The sequence below is a fragment of the Rhinopithecus bieti genome, unplaced genomic scaffold, assembly GCF_001698545.2.
Source record: "Rhinopithecus bieti isolate Rb0 unplaced genomic scaffold, ASM169854v2 scaffold_1306, whole genome shotgun sequence".
Taxonomy (NCBI): Eukaryota; Metazoa; Chordata; class Mammalia; order Primates; family Cercopithecidae; genus Rhinopithecus; species Rhinopithecus bieti.
In genome coordinates this window covers 176,815-190,572 of record NW_016803658.1, presented here as the reverse complement: position 1 = coordinate 190,572, position 13,758 = coordinate 176,815, and the positions used below count along the sequence as shown (strand labels likewise).

The 13,758-nt window shown below is 36.7% G+C and overlaps 1 protein-coding gene across 1 annotated transcript in view; it reads right to left on the bottom strand.

Annotated features, from left to right (window-relative positions):
• The window catches only part of TTC6 (tetratricopeptide repeat domain 6), a 225,026-nt gene that overhangs the window by 118,156 nt on the left and 93,112 nt on the right, over positions 1 to 13,758 (bottom strand). Inside the window, 2 exon segments of the mRNA XM_017895392.1 lie at positions 2,684 to 2,878; positions 7,566 to 7,684. Of these exon segments, the coding sequence (XP_017750881.1) occupies positions 2,684 to 2,878; positions 7,566 to 7,684 (314 nt within the window).

Here is a 13,758-nt window from a genome sequence, read left to right as displayed (position 1 = left end):
CCTAGTGCTACTCAGGAGGCTGAAGTGGGAGGAGCCCAGGAGTTCAAGGTTACAGTAAGCTATGATTATGCCATTGCACACCAGCTTAGGCAATAGAGCAAGACCCTGTCTCTATAAAAAAATTTTTGTATAAAGCAGTAAATATCATGAAATAATTTAAATGTTCACAAACAATCTTGAGTGAAGAAACTCAGGCTATAGAATATCATGGGTGGTTTAAACACGTACATATAAAAGAGATGTCTGAAAGGCTCTTCACCAAGTTGTTAACATTAATCTAAGTCTTTAAATACCTTTAATGATTTCCCCTACTTTAAAGCCTCAAATATAAAATCCCATATCAAAACTTTGAATTAAATGTCTATAAACTTCTCTATATAATACACAAATCATTTTTAAAGCAAAAATATGGCCAATACAAGATTATTTGTATAGTTCTCATCATAATTACTGTTTAGCAAACTAAGCATTAAGTTTGAACACTACACTACACTTCAAATAAACTTAAGTATATACCCTTCCAATTCCATTAAAATAGTCTTGGTATTTGCCATAAATAATGATTAACAAAATCAGGAAACATTAAAACTATACAACCACAAGTATTACTACCTTTGAAGTTAACTGATCATTGCACAAAAAATTGCAAAAAGTCATGCAATGAAAGGGTATTCATTTTGTTTACAGTTACCTTTCTTGAGAACACTTGGTAGTGCAGAAAAAAATTATACATTTCTCTGAACTTGTAGGCTCAGCAGATAGATATATTTTGAAAAGGTTAAGCTATGTTTAGCAAGGTAATCCTCAAGAGATAGATGCTGGAGAATTAAATATTCAGTACTTAAATTAACTTCTTATTTGGTACTTAGGAACAAATTGCCAAGAATTATCCTCATCAAATAGAACATTTATTGACTCTCGGAAAAGAAAGTGAGGTCTACTTGAAGAAAATATTTTCAGAATTGGAAAGAAACCAGCATTTCTAACACTTTCCATGAATAATTGAAGCTGTAAGTCCTCCAAATGATGGTGGCTTGCATAGTGCTAATGGGAATGACTCAAAATAGTAGAGTTTCATGACTACTAGATTATGTTTATGTATTTATTTTCTACTCCCAGCTTTAGGCTTTAACATACATTCCAAAGAATGGCATGCTGAACTGCTGTTTTCTACTGGAGATACTGGAGTTCTAAAATTTCAAAAATTCTTCATACATAATTTTTTCAAGAATTTAATTTGATAAAGCAAAACTAAAAGACTTTAGATGTATAAAATTATGATTGATAAATAAATCCTAAATTTTTTTTTTTTTGCCTACATAGAAAACAAACATAAAAGTGACCTTCTTTTAGGGATTCAAATAGAAACTAATTGTGATTGCTAATCACTGGGAAACCAGGTCATTTTTAATTCATGAAATAATGCAGTAGTGTTGCAGTTTTTACTAGAAGTCAAGTTTGAGAAAACGCATTCAAAATATGCCATGAAAAGTATGGTTACTAATGATTTTGTGACAGTGTCATTAAAAGTAATATTTTAGAATAGTATTCTCATATACCCAGGATAGTTAAATTACAATACTAAAAAAGTTTCCATTTAACTTAATATTTAATATTTGTAATAGTTTTAAAACATGTAGTACATTTTCAGTATTTTTACCAAGGCTTCTGAAAGGCAAGAGACTGTAGAGCATTCTCAATGGGTAGGTGATATCCCTCCCTGGAGGTAAAAATTGGTGCTTTGGGTGGGGGGAGCACAGAGTGATTAAAGCTTACTCTTTTTATTTATAAAGGACATACATTTATATAGTATATAAACAGATATACAGTATATCTAGCACATTAAAATTTAATCAGGAGGGGTGATTAGAAAAAAAAAAGCCTTAAAATTCTCTTTAAGTGGGTGATAATGAAAAGGCTGAGAAAAACTGAGTTAGACAAACCTGGATTCTAATCACTATCGAGAGATAAGAACTTCAGCAAGTAACCTGATATCACGAACCCTAAATTTCTTCATGAATAAAACAGAAATTACAACTTCTCCCTTACAGTTGAAGATTTAAATAGGAAACATATGCAAAGCACACAGCACAGTGCTCAGAATATAGTTATTGCTGCATAAATATTAGGTTCCTTCCCTTTTCTCCTTTCTTTTGAGGATGCTGTAAATTATACACTCTCCACAAAAGAATATGCAGATTCCAAAGGAAGGTGAGACCCAAGAAGGGGAACGAACTCCAAGAGCAATGACTTTTGTATGTGATCCCTGGACCCAAGTATGACCAATGATGGTGAAATTGAGTTCAAATGGCTGGGTCCAAGTGTCAAATCTGTGATCTTTTTAATTGTCTATGTGTAGCTAATTGCTTAAATTTTATTACTTTCAATTTCCACATTTGTACTCCAGAGTTGTGATGACAAACAAATGAGATCATGTATGTAACACTCTGGGAATACTAAAGTTACCTTACAATTGGGAATGGGTTCATGTTAATATCATCAGGAAATGGAGACACAGACCTAGACTGTACACCAGAAGAAGCGGCAGAAAAAAAACAAAAACTGCTCCCTTCTCTTTAGTGTCCAAGAACAGAATCAAGTCTTTAAAATCTAGAACTCAAAGGCAGGATTTATGTGATAGTTTACATTCAGTTTAAAATCAAATTACCAGTGGAACTCTTACCTATCTGTTTGTTCTTCATCTGTAAAGCGATCATCTAAGAAAGAGGTTCCAAATTTTCCAAGCAGGGTATCGTGGCCTTTCCTGTTAGCAGTGTGATACACTCGAGAAGCCAGGCGCAAGTCAGTGGGCAGTTCCTGGGCTGGGATGGTGGTGCACAAATCATGAAGGTGTGGCATGGAGTAGTCTCGTGGAATTCTGCAACAGAGAAAAGAAAGTGGGCTTCTTTCATCATTTTGTGACCTTTAGATATAAAGTACATTTATGCTGACAATTTAGTTCAGGTTCTAAAGACATATATAAATATAGGAGATCTGATTTAAAACTACAATAATGGTATATAACAAATTTAATATCACAATCTCAGGCCATTGTCCAGAGCTTTAAACTTGTATCCAACTGCCTGCTGAATAGCTCAACCTACACCTCTACAGACTACAGTCTACAGGCATCTCAGGATCAAGTCTAAAAACACACTCTTTATCATAATCTCATCCCAACCTCTTCTCTCTTGAATTCTGAAACTCAGTCTGTGGACACCATATCCAGCCATCATGTATTACTCCTTTGCTACTCTGCTCAAACGCTAATGTCCCTAAAGAAGTGGAACAATATAGGTAGGACATTATCCATTAACTAGCATTGATAGAACTCTGGGTCTCTCTAAGTTAGTGTGGTATCTCCCTTCCCACTCTGCTGGGACTTGTATGTCTCTCCTGTCTTTCCTAAGTAGAAGATGACATGAAAATCTGCTTTTCTGTTCTTTTTTGTTTTTTTGAGACGGAGTCTCAGTCTGTCACCCAGTCTCAGGCTGGAGTGCAGTGGCACAATCTCGGCTCACTGCAACCTCTACCTCCCATGTTCAAGCGATTCTCTTGCCTCAGCCTCCTGAGTAGCTGGGACTACAGGCCTGTGCCACCACGCCCAGCTAATGTTTGTGTTTTTAGTAGAGATGCGGTTTCCCCATGTTGGCAAGGCTGGTCTCAGACTCCTGACCTCAAGTGATCTGCCTGCCTTGGCCTCCCAAAGTGCTGGGATTACAGGCGTAAGCCACTGCGCCCAACCCAAAATCTGCTTTCTTAATCCCCAGTGTCACCTGTCATCCAATCAACAAATAATTATTGAGCACCTAGTCTATGCCAGATTCTGTGCTAGGTCCTCTACACACATTTTCTCTAATTCCCACGATGAAGCTGTATTGGAGGTATAATTATCCTTATTTTGGGTAGGTCACAAAATTAGTGGGTAGCCACTGGGATCCACACACAACATTACTGGCTATTGACCAAATTTCTTGCCTATTAGTGACTTCTGCGTGGAAGTGGTCCTTCTCCAGAAGTACTCCATCCCTACCTTCCTATTAAAGCTTACATAACCAAATGACTTTCTTTTCATCCAATCCAATCCAATCCAATCAGCTTTAGATCTTTAGATCATGTTCTCTTCTGAACCCCAAAACACAGCTGAGAATATGAATGACTTGTTGAAATTGCTCTTCCTTTACGGGCCTTTAAAACTGCAATATCCCAGATTTCCGTCTACCTCTCAAATTCATCATAATCTGACTTACTCATTGGTTTTCCTTCTCCAGTTTCCGAACTGGGTGTGGCTTCTGAGGTTTGAACTTTTCTTTGTACATTGGAAAAATCATCTTTAGTGTTTCAGCTATTACCTCTGCGCTGAGAGCTCCCAAATCTTACTTCCAATATCACTACCTCAACTAGATTTCTCATTTTGGAGACAGAAAACATCTTTGACCCCTCTCTCTTTCACCTGCACATCCAATGCAAAACAGTTTCTCCCCTGCACAGGGTTGCTCAGGTGTGCTCCTTTTCCATCCTCACTGCCAGCATACCCTTCATCACCTCAGCCTGCACAGGAAGTCGTTCACCAGTTGGGTTGAGCCCTGCAGCCTCTGTCTATTCCCCTCTGCAAAATTCTACCAGATTGATTTCCTTTAAGTGCTCCTTTACCCAGCACATTGATTGGTTGTTGCTTACTGCATTTGTCTAACTTCCTTTCTCTATGTTTCAAGTCTCCTAGCCTTTGGACTTACTTCTAGCATAGTGATTAAGAGTACAGACTCTGGGGCCGGACGCGGTGGCTCACGTCTGTGGTCCCAGCACTTTGGGAGGCCGAGGCGGGCGGATCACGAGGTCAGGAGATCAAGACCATCCTGGCAAACACGGTGAAACCCCGTCTCTACTAAAAATACAAAAAATTGGCCGGGCGGGGTGGCAGGTGCCTGTGGTCCCAGCTGCTCGGGAGGCTGAGGCAGGGAGAACGGCGTGAGCCCTGGAGGCCGGAAGCTTGGCAGTGAACCTGAGATCCCGGCCACTGCACCTCCAAGCCTGGGCGGAGGAGTGAGAACATCGCCTCAAAAAAAAAAAACAAAAAAAAAAAAACAAGAGTACAGACTCTGGAGTCAGAATGCCTGGGTTCAAACACTGTTTACAATTCTCAATGGGTCATAAGCAAGTCAATTAATTTCTCTATACCTTGTCCTGGATACAGCTGCCTTAAGAAAGAAGAGTGAATGCATTTAGAACAGTGTGTCTCACGTGGCAGAAGTTAGTTATTCTCATCAGTTTCCAGGACAAATCACAGGGCTAGACCTGTCAGTTCTTTCAGTTACGGATACAGTGCTGTCTACCCTTTTGTCCACGTCTAAATATTCTTCAAACAAGATCTCAAGGACAGACTTCTCTGCCAAGTTTATCTTTTTTTTCTTTTTTACAAACTGTCTTTTTTTGTAAGCTGCTCTACTCTTGTGTCACCCATTTTGACCCTTTATCTAGAGGGTTAATGCTGGTCTGTCCACTGACCACTTCATATGGCTGGGACTGATTCAGAGATTAGCATGGTGTAAAGAATATAGACTTTGGAGTTGGCTGGGCCTGGATCAGGATCTTGGTTCTAATACTTGCCAACTGTATTACTGACTTCTTTAAAAGTCTTCTGATAAATGAAGATAAAAATCCCTAACTCTTGCCTTTACAAGAACTGATAAAAATAGAAGATGTGTCATTCCCAGTCTGTAGAAATATCTCAAGAAATGGTTTATTTTTAAGGTTGTTACTATTATTTTGCACTACACAACACCTAACCCATTGCCAGGCACCATATGTACACTATTGAATCATTAAAAGAGAGTGGTCTATGGCATTTCCAAAAAAGCATAGGGCCTAACACAAATAGGATATGAAATGTGTTCATGTGAAAGAGGAAAAGAGAGGTAAGTCTAAACATTTGGAAATGCTTGACACAAAGAGGCCTAACTGGAGGAGTGAAAGGGGGTGTCCAGAAAGCCAGGGCTCCCAGGTACTCTGGACTCCTAACAAAGGGCTTTTAAAATAGAGGTGGAAAAAAAGGTGTGCTCTGATGTCAAGCTCACCTACACCATCATTCTACCTGAGACAGGTCCTGGCTAGAGGAATGTGTTTGAGATTACATTACTGATTTTTGTTTTTTCTTTAAAAAGCATCACAACAAATCTGAATTCCTATGTGCCCATTATAGTCTATTAACATTAAGCAAATATATTTCCCTTGGTTATTGACCTAAATAACAATATGCTGCAATAGATGTTTGAATTCCCAAGAATACAATTTAATTTGAGGGCTAGTGAGAAAATTTAGCTTGAAAATTGGTTAAAGAAAAAGGAACAGCAAATAAAAGACTTTCGGAAACATTTTCCAAACAAATATTTTTGGCATGCTCAGGAAAGGTTGTGTGTTTTATAGCACACTCTTCTTAAACAGGACTATTTGTCATTCTTTGAAACACTAAGACATAAAAAAGAAAAGACTCTGACTCTGTGTGTGGCCATACTACTCTGCTTAATGCACTAAATGCAAAAGGTTTTTTAGAAAAAAAAATCAAGCAGTTTCTGCTTCATTGATAATCTGACAGTAACTATTTATTGAAGGTAAAATACTTGTTGTCTGCTGTCACTATTTGTTTTAATACATAATCTTGCTAACTAAATGAGCTTAAAGCAATGCAGATAAGCAATGGTATGTACAGGGTCACTTAAATGCCAATTTGACTGTTTCATAAACTTTGGAATTCTTTTCCCATGAGTCTATTCTTAGCTACTAAATTGTGAGTAATATCCATTTACAAAGTTTGAGCTGGCCATAAAAAGGTTGTCTTCCATGTCCAGCATACCTTTCAGTTCCCTAAGCAACAACAAAAGCTAATAATTAAAGCTTCTTCAAACCCCCATTAAGAGTTAAATGAAGAAGAATCTAGAAGAAACCAACCCATTAAAAACTTAGTGTTGAAATAAGGAGAAAATCTGAGTATCAACAAGGTGACTGGCAAGACGTAAATCATAATCTAAATTGCATTTCCACACTATTATTTAAAATTGTGGTTGTATTCCTGTGTAACAAGAAACTCCATTAAAATTATGGATGTGAGGATGAAGCATGATATTAATAGTAGAGAAAAATAATGCCATCTAAATTACCAAACAGATGGCTTATGGACATTTTGTGTTGGCTTGTTTTTTATTTTATCATAACAAAATTAACCAATATAATAAGCAATTGATCCAAATCAGGCATTACAGTGACCAAAAATATCAAATCTAACATGCTAACATTTAATTTTCTTTAGTCTCAAAAGAGTTATTTTATTCCAGTTATTGTTACATCATGAAAGTAAGCACATTTGTCAAAAAGAGGAAAAGAAGAAAGCATAAAGTATAGCACTAACTGTAAAATCTGTCACCAACTTTTCCTGTGAGAAGGTTTAACTTAGCTCTCGTATATGAATTTCTAAAACATTTAGTTTTCTTTTATAAAAATGTATTTTCATGTCTCAATGCTACTGAATAACTCCTCTTCCAATAGGAAAATTATAAATGTAAGAAAATTACTTTTCACGTAGTTTTTTATCACAAAGAGGTTTTGAAGACTTTCTTGGTCTCAGTGATTTACGTTTCTGCATTTGCTTAACTTCTTTTCCTTCAATTTGCAAGAATTCTGATGATTTTGCCTTTAAGAAAATATAAAGTGTAAGGGAAGATGCAACACGAGAGTTAGATCTTTCTCTCATATTTAGTGAGTCATCTAATATTTAAACTCCAGATTTCTATGTATATTTTATAACAGAATGCTAAAAGTAAACTGATAGTTTCATCTAAATCCATTCCTAAATTTTACATATATACCTATATAACAATAAAAATATTAGTACCATGTTTATTTACAACATTTTTATTTATTACCTTAAAATTATTGAAGAATAAATATAATATTTCCCCCCCATAAGTGCACTCTTCTTTATTGGTATTTGTAATAAAACTTACCCTTATATCCTTAAAGTTTGGCATGACTGCTAGTTACAACCACAAGCTAAAAAGGACTTTAGTGCTTTATATTTTTGTTTTGATCAGTTTATCAGAATAAACTTATGCAGAATTCATGGTAATCATTCATGTAAAGATATTGTTTTCTGTGGGTTTCTCTATATTTTCTTGAGATTAGATTTAAGGAAGAAATCAGGGAGGCCCTCCTTGGGAAAAGCTATGGTTGAATAAGTAGAAGGTAGCCAGATAAAAGGAAGTTAATTTTTTTATGTTAGGTAGGGTTTAGGTTTGATACAGTAGTAAGGAAGGAGCTATTGCAACTTCTTGGGTGATGAAGTAATGAAGAATAAAGAAAGTTCAATGAATACAGAGCATTCCATCTAACCATCTTGGTAATCTGAATTTCCTGTACGGTATTTCCAGAAAGTGGTCATCACCTGGCTGGAACATGGTCAGGAGTGGAGAACTTGAATACATATAAACTCAGCCACTTTCTCTTTGAAAGTCTTCCAGTCCTGGAATTTTTGCTTGTTTCTTTATTATTGAATCTAACAACTTTCATCCACCAGTCTCAATTCAAACTTCGGGAACCATACAAGCACAATCTAGCTCGCAACTGTTTGAGAGGCAGACAAATATTAGAATACAGTTTAATCCCCTGGGCCTGCTTTTCCCTCAGATACACATCCCCAGTCCTTTCAACTCTACCTTACATGACATGGTTTTGAAGTACTATGCTTAGTCATCTTCACTGCTTTCTTCCAAATAGTCTCTAATTTGTCAGAGGTCCTCCTGGGGTTGGACACCCGGATGTGAATATAATATCTGAGTTGTGATATCATCAGATCAGCCAGAAAAAAAAGATGGTATTTGTCAATCAATGCAAACTATGATTGCATGTGGCTTCATCACAAAACTACATTACAGCCTAAAACACTGAAGTTTTTCACATTTGCTACTAAATCTTGTCATCCCATATCTATGCACTTACTTTGTGGATCCTAAGGCTATCCTAATTAAATTTCATCTGAGATTTGACTAATCAAATCTTTTTTTAATTCTTAATTTTTGTGGGTACATAGAAGGTATATATATTCATGAATACATAAAATGTTTTGATACAGGCATGCAATGCATAATAAGTACATCATGGAAAATGGAGTATCCATTCCCTTGAGCATTTTTCCTTTGTGTTACAAACAATCCAATTATACTCTTTTAGTTATTTTTAAATGTACAATTAAATTATTACTGACTGGCCGGGCTCAGTGGCTCACGCCTGTACTCCTAGCACTTTGGGAGGCCAAGGCGGGTGGATCATCTGAGGTCGGGAGTTCAAGACCAGCCTGATCAACATGGAGAAACCCATCTCTACTAAAATACAAAATTAGCCAGGCGTGGTGGTGCTTGCCTGTAATCCCAGCTACTCAGGAGACTGAGGCAGAAGAATCATTCAAACCCAGGAGGCGCAGGTTGCAGTGAGCCGAGATTGTACCATTGCATTTTAGCCTGGGCAACAAAAGTGAAATTCCCTCTCAAATAAAGAAATAAATAAACAAATAATTACTGACTATAGTCACCCTGTTGTGCTATCAAGTATTATGGCTTATTCATTCATTATATTTTTTCGTACCCATTAACCACTCCCACTTCACGCCTATCAAGGCTCCCTTCCCAGCCTCTGGTAATAATCCTTATACTGTCTATCGCCATGGGTTCAATTGTTTTGATTTTTAGATCCCACAAGTAAGTGAGAATCTGTGCTATTTGTCTTTCTGTGCCTGGATTATTTCACTTAACATAATGATCTCCAGTTCCTTCCATGTTGTTGCAAATGACTGAATCTCTCTCTCTCTCTTTTTTTTTTTTTTTTTTTTTTTTTTTTTTTTTTTTTTTTTGAGACAGGGCCTCAATCTGTAGCCCAGGCTGGAGTGCAGTGGCAAGATCACAATGCACTGCAGCCTCAATCTCTTGGGCTCCATTGATCCTCCTACCTCAGCATCCCAAGCAACTGGGACTACAGGCATGCACCATCAAGCCTGGCTAATTTTTGTATTTTTATAGAGATGGAGTTTTGCCATGTTTTCCAGTCTGATCTCAAACTCCTGAGCTCAAGCAATCTACCCGGCTAGGCCTCCCAAAGTATTGGGATTACAGGAATGAACCACTGTGCCCAGCCTCATTCTTTTTCATGGCTGAATAATATTCCATCATGTGTATGTACCACATTTTCTTATCCATTCTTCTGTTGATGGACACTTAGGTTGCTTCCAAATCTTGGCTGTTGTGTGACCAGTGCTGCAACAAACATGGAAGTGCAGATATCCCTTTGATATACTGATTTCCTTTCTTTGGGGTATGTACCCAGCAGTGGGATTGCTGTACCATATGGTAGTTCTATTTTTAGTTTTTTGAGGAACCTCCAACCTGTTCTCCATAGTGGTTGTACTAATTTACATTCCCATCAACAATGTATGAGGCTTCCCTTTTCTCCACATCCCTGCCAGCATTTGCTATTTCCTGTCTTTTGGATATAAGCCATTTTGACTGGGCTGAGATAATATCCCATTGAAGTTCTGAGCACTTTTCATACGTCTGTTTGCCATTTGTATGTCTTCTTTTGAGAAATGTATATTCAAATATTTTGCACATTTTTAAATAAATTATTAGATTTTTTTCCTACAGAGTTGTTTGAGCTCCTCATAATTCTGGTTATTAATTCCTTGCAAGATAGGTAGTTTGCTAATATTTCTCCCATTCTGTGGGTTGTCTCTTCACTTTAATGATTGTATCCTTTGGTGTGCAAAAGCTTTTTAACTTGATGTGAACCCATTTGTTCATTTTTGCTTCAGTTGCCTGTGCTTGTGGGGTATGGCTCAAGAAATATTTGCCAAAACCAATGTCCTGGAGAGTTTCCAATTTTTTGTGGTAGTTTTATACTTTGAGGTCTTAGATTTAATTATTTAATCCATTTTTATTTGATTTTGTCTATGGTGAGACATAGGGGTCTAGATTCATTATTCCGCCTATGGATATCCAGCTTTCCCAGCATCATTTATTGAAGAGGCTATCTTTTCCCCAGCATATGCTCTTGACACCTTTGTTGAAAATGAGTTTACTGTAGGTGTGTACTGTATTCTGTTCCATTGGTATATGTGTTTGTTTTTATGCCAGTATCATGCTGTTTTGGTTTCTATAGCTCTGTAGTATAATTTGAAGTCAGGTAATGTGATTTTCCTCCAGGTTTTTTGTTTTTGTTTTTATTTGTTCGGGGTTTGTTTTTTGTTGTTGTTATTGTTTGTTTTGTTTTGTATGGTTTTTGTTTTTGTTTGCCTAGGATAGTTTTGGTTATTCTGGGCCTTTTTGGTTCTATATAAATTTTAGCATTGTTTTTTCTATTTCTGTGAAGAATGTCATTGGTATTTTGATACAGATTGCATTGAATCTGTAGATTGCTTTGGATAGTATACACATTTTAACAATATTGGTTCCTCCAAACCATGAACATGGAATATCTTTCCATCTTTTGGTCCTCTTCAATTTCTTTCATCAGTGTTTAATAGTTTTTATTATAGAAATCCTTCACTTCTTTAGTTAATTCCTAGGTATTTTGTAAATGAGACTACTTTTTACTTCCTTTTCAGTTTGTTCACTGTTGGCATAGAAATGCTACTGATTTTTGTATGTCAACTTTTATCCTGCAACCTTACTAAATTTGTTTATCAGTTCTAATATTTTTTTGTGGAGCCTTTTGGTTTTTCCAGATATAAGATCATACCATCTGCAAACAAGAATAATTTGACTTCTTCCTTTCCAATTTGGATGTCTTTTATTTCTTCCTGTTGTCTGATGGATGTAGCTAGAACTTCCAGTATGATGTTGAATAACAGTGGTGAGAGAGGGCATCTTTCAGGTGCTTCAGATCTTAGAGGAAAGGCTTTCAGTTTTCCCCATTCAGTAAGATACTAGCTGTGGTTCTGTCATATGTGGTTGTGGGGTTTATTTATTTATTTATTTATTTATTTATTTATTTATTTATTTTTGAGATGGAGTCTTGCTCTGTTGCTGAGGCTGGAGTGCAGTGGTGTGATCTTAGCTCACTGCAACCTCCGCCTCCCAGGTTCAAGCAATTCTCCAACCTCAGCCTCCTGAGTAGCTGGGCTTACAGGAACACACCACCATACCCAGCTAATTTTTGTATTTTTAGTGGAGACGGGGTTTCTCCATGTTGGCCAGGCTGGTCTCAAACTCCTGGTCTCAGGTGATCCACCTGCCTCAGCCTCCCAAACTGCTGGGATTACAGGTGTGAGCCACCTCACTGGTAAAAACCATATGTGGTTTTTATTATGTTGAGCTATGTTCCTTCTATACCAAGTTTTGAAGGTTTTCTTTTGGTGTTCATGACAGGATGTTGAATTTTATCAAATGGTTTTTCAGCATCAATTGAAATGATCATAAGGTTTTTGTCTTTCATTCTGTTGATAGGATGTGTCACATTAATTGATCTGTATATGTTGAACTATCCTTGCATCCCAAAGTGGGATTTATCCCACTTTATCATGAATGATCTTTTTAATGCATTGTTGAATTCAGTTGGCTAATATTTTGTTGAGAATTTTTGCATCAGTATTAATCAGGGATATTGGCCTGTAATCCTGTGTGTGTGTGTGTGTGTGTGTGTGTGTGTGTGTCTTTGTCTGCTTTTGATATCAAGATAATACCTGCCTCATAGAATGAGTTTGGAAACATTCCCTTCTCCTCTATTTTTCAGAATAGCTTGAGTAGAATTGGTGTTAGTGCTTTCAATTCAGCAGTGAAGCCACTGGGTCCCAGGCTTTTCTTTACTGGGAGACTTTTTATTATGGCTTTGATCTTGTTACTTGTTATGAGTCTGTTCAGGTTTTGGATTTCTTCCTGATTCAATCTTGGTAGATTGTATGTGTCCAGGAATTTGTCCATTTCTTCTAAATTTCCCAATTTATTGGCATATAGTTGCTCATAGCAGCTACTAATGATCCTCTGAATTTCTGTAGTAATGTCTCCTTTTTCATCTCTGAGTTTATTTGGATCTTCTGTCTTTTTTTCTTAGTCTGGCTAAAGCTTTATTAATTTTGTTTAGCTTTTCAAAAAACCAACTTTCTTATTTCATTGATCTTTTGTATTGCTTTCTTCATTTCAATTCAATTTATTTCTGCTCTGACCTTTATTCTTTGCTTCCACTAATTTTTGGTTTGGTCTGCTCTTTACTAGTTCTTTAAGATCCAGCATTAGATTGTTCTTTTGAAGTTTTTCCTCTTTCTTGATGTAAGCACTTATAACTACAAACTTCCCTCTTAGTACTACTTTTGTTGTATCCCACATGTTTTGGTATGTTATGTTTCCATCATCATTTGTTTCAAAACAAATTTTCAATTTCCTTCTTAATTTCTTCATTGACTTGCTGGTCATTCAGAAGCACATTGTTTAATTTCAATGTGTATAGTTTCCAAAATTATTCTTGTTACTAATTTCTAGTTTTATTGTATTGCATCATTTTTTGCTTGTTTTTGTTTGTTTGTTTGACAGGGTATTGCTCTGTCACGCAGGCTGTAGTGCAGTGGCACAATCTTGGCTCACTGCAACCTCCATTTGCTGGGTTCAAGCAATTCTGATGTCTCAGCCTCTTGAGTAGCTGGGATTACAGGTATACACCACCACACCTGGTTAATTTTTGTATTTTGTATTTTTAGTGGAGATGGGGTTTCAGCATGTTGGCAAGGCT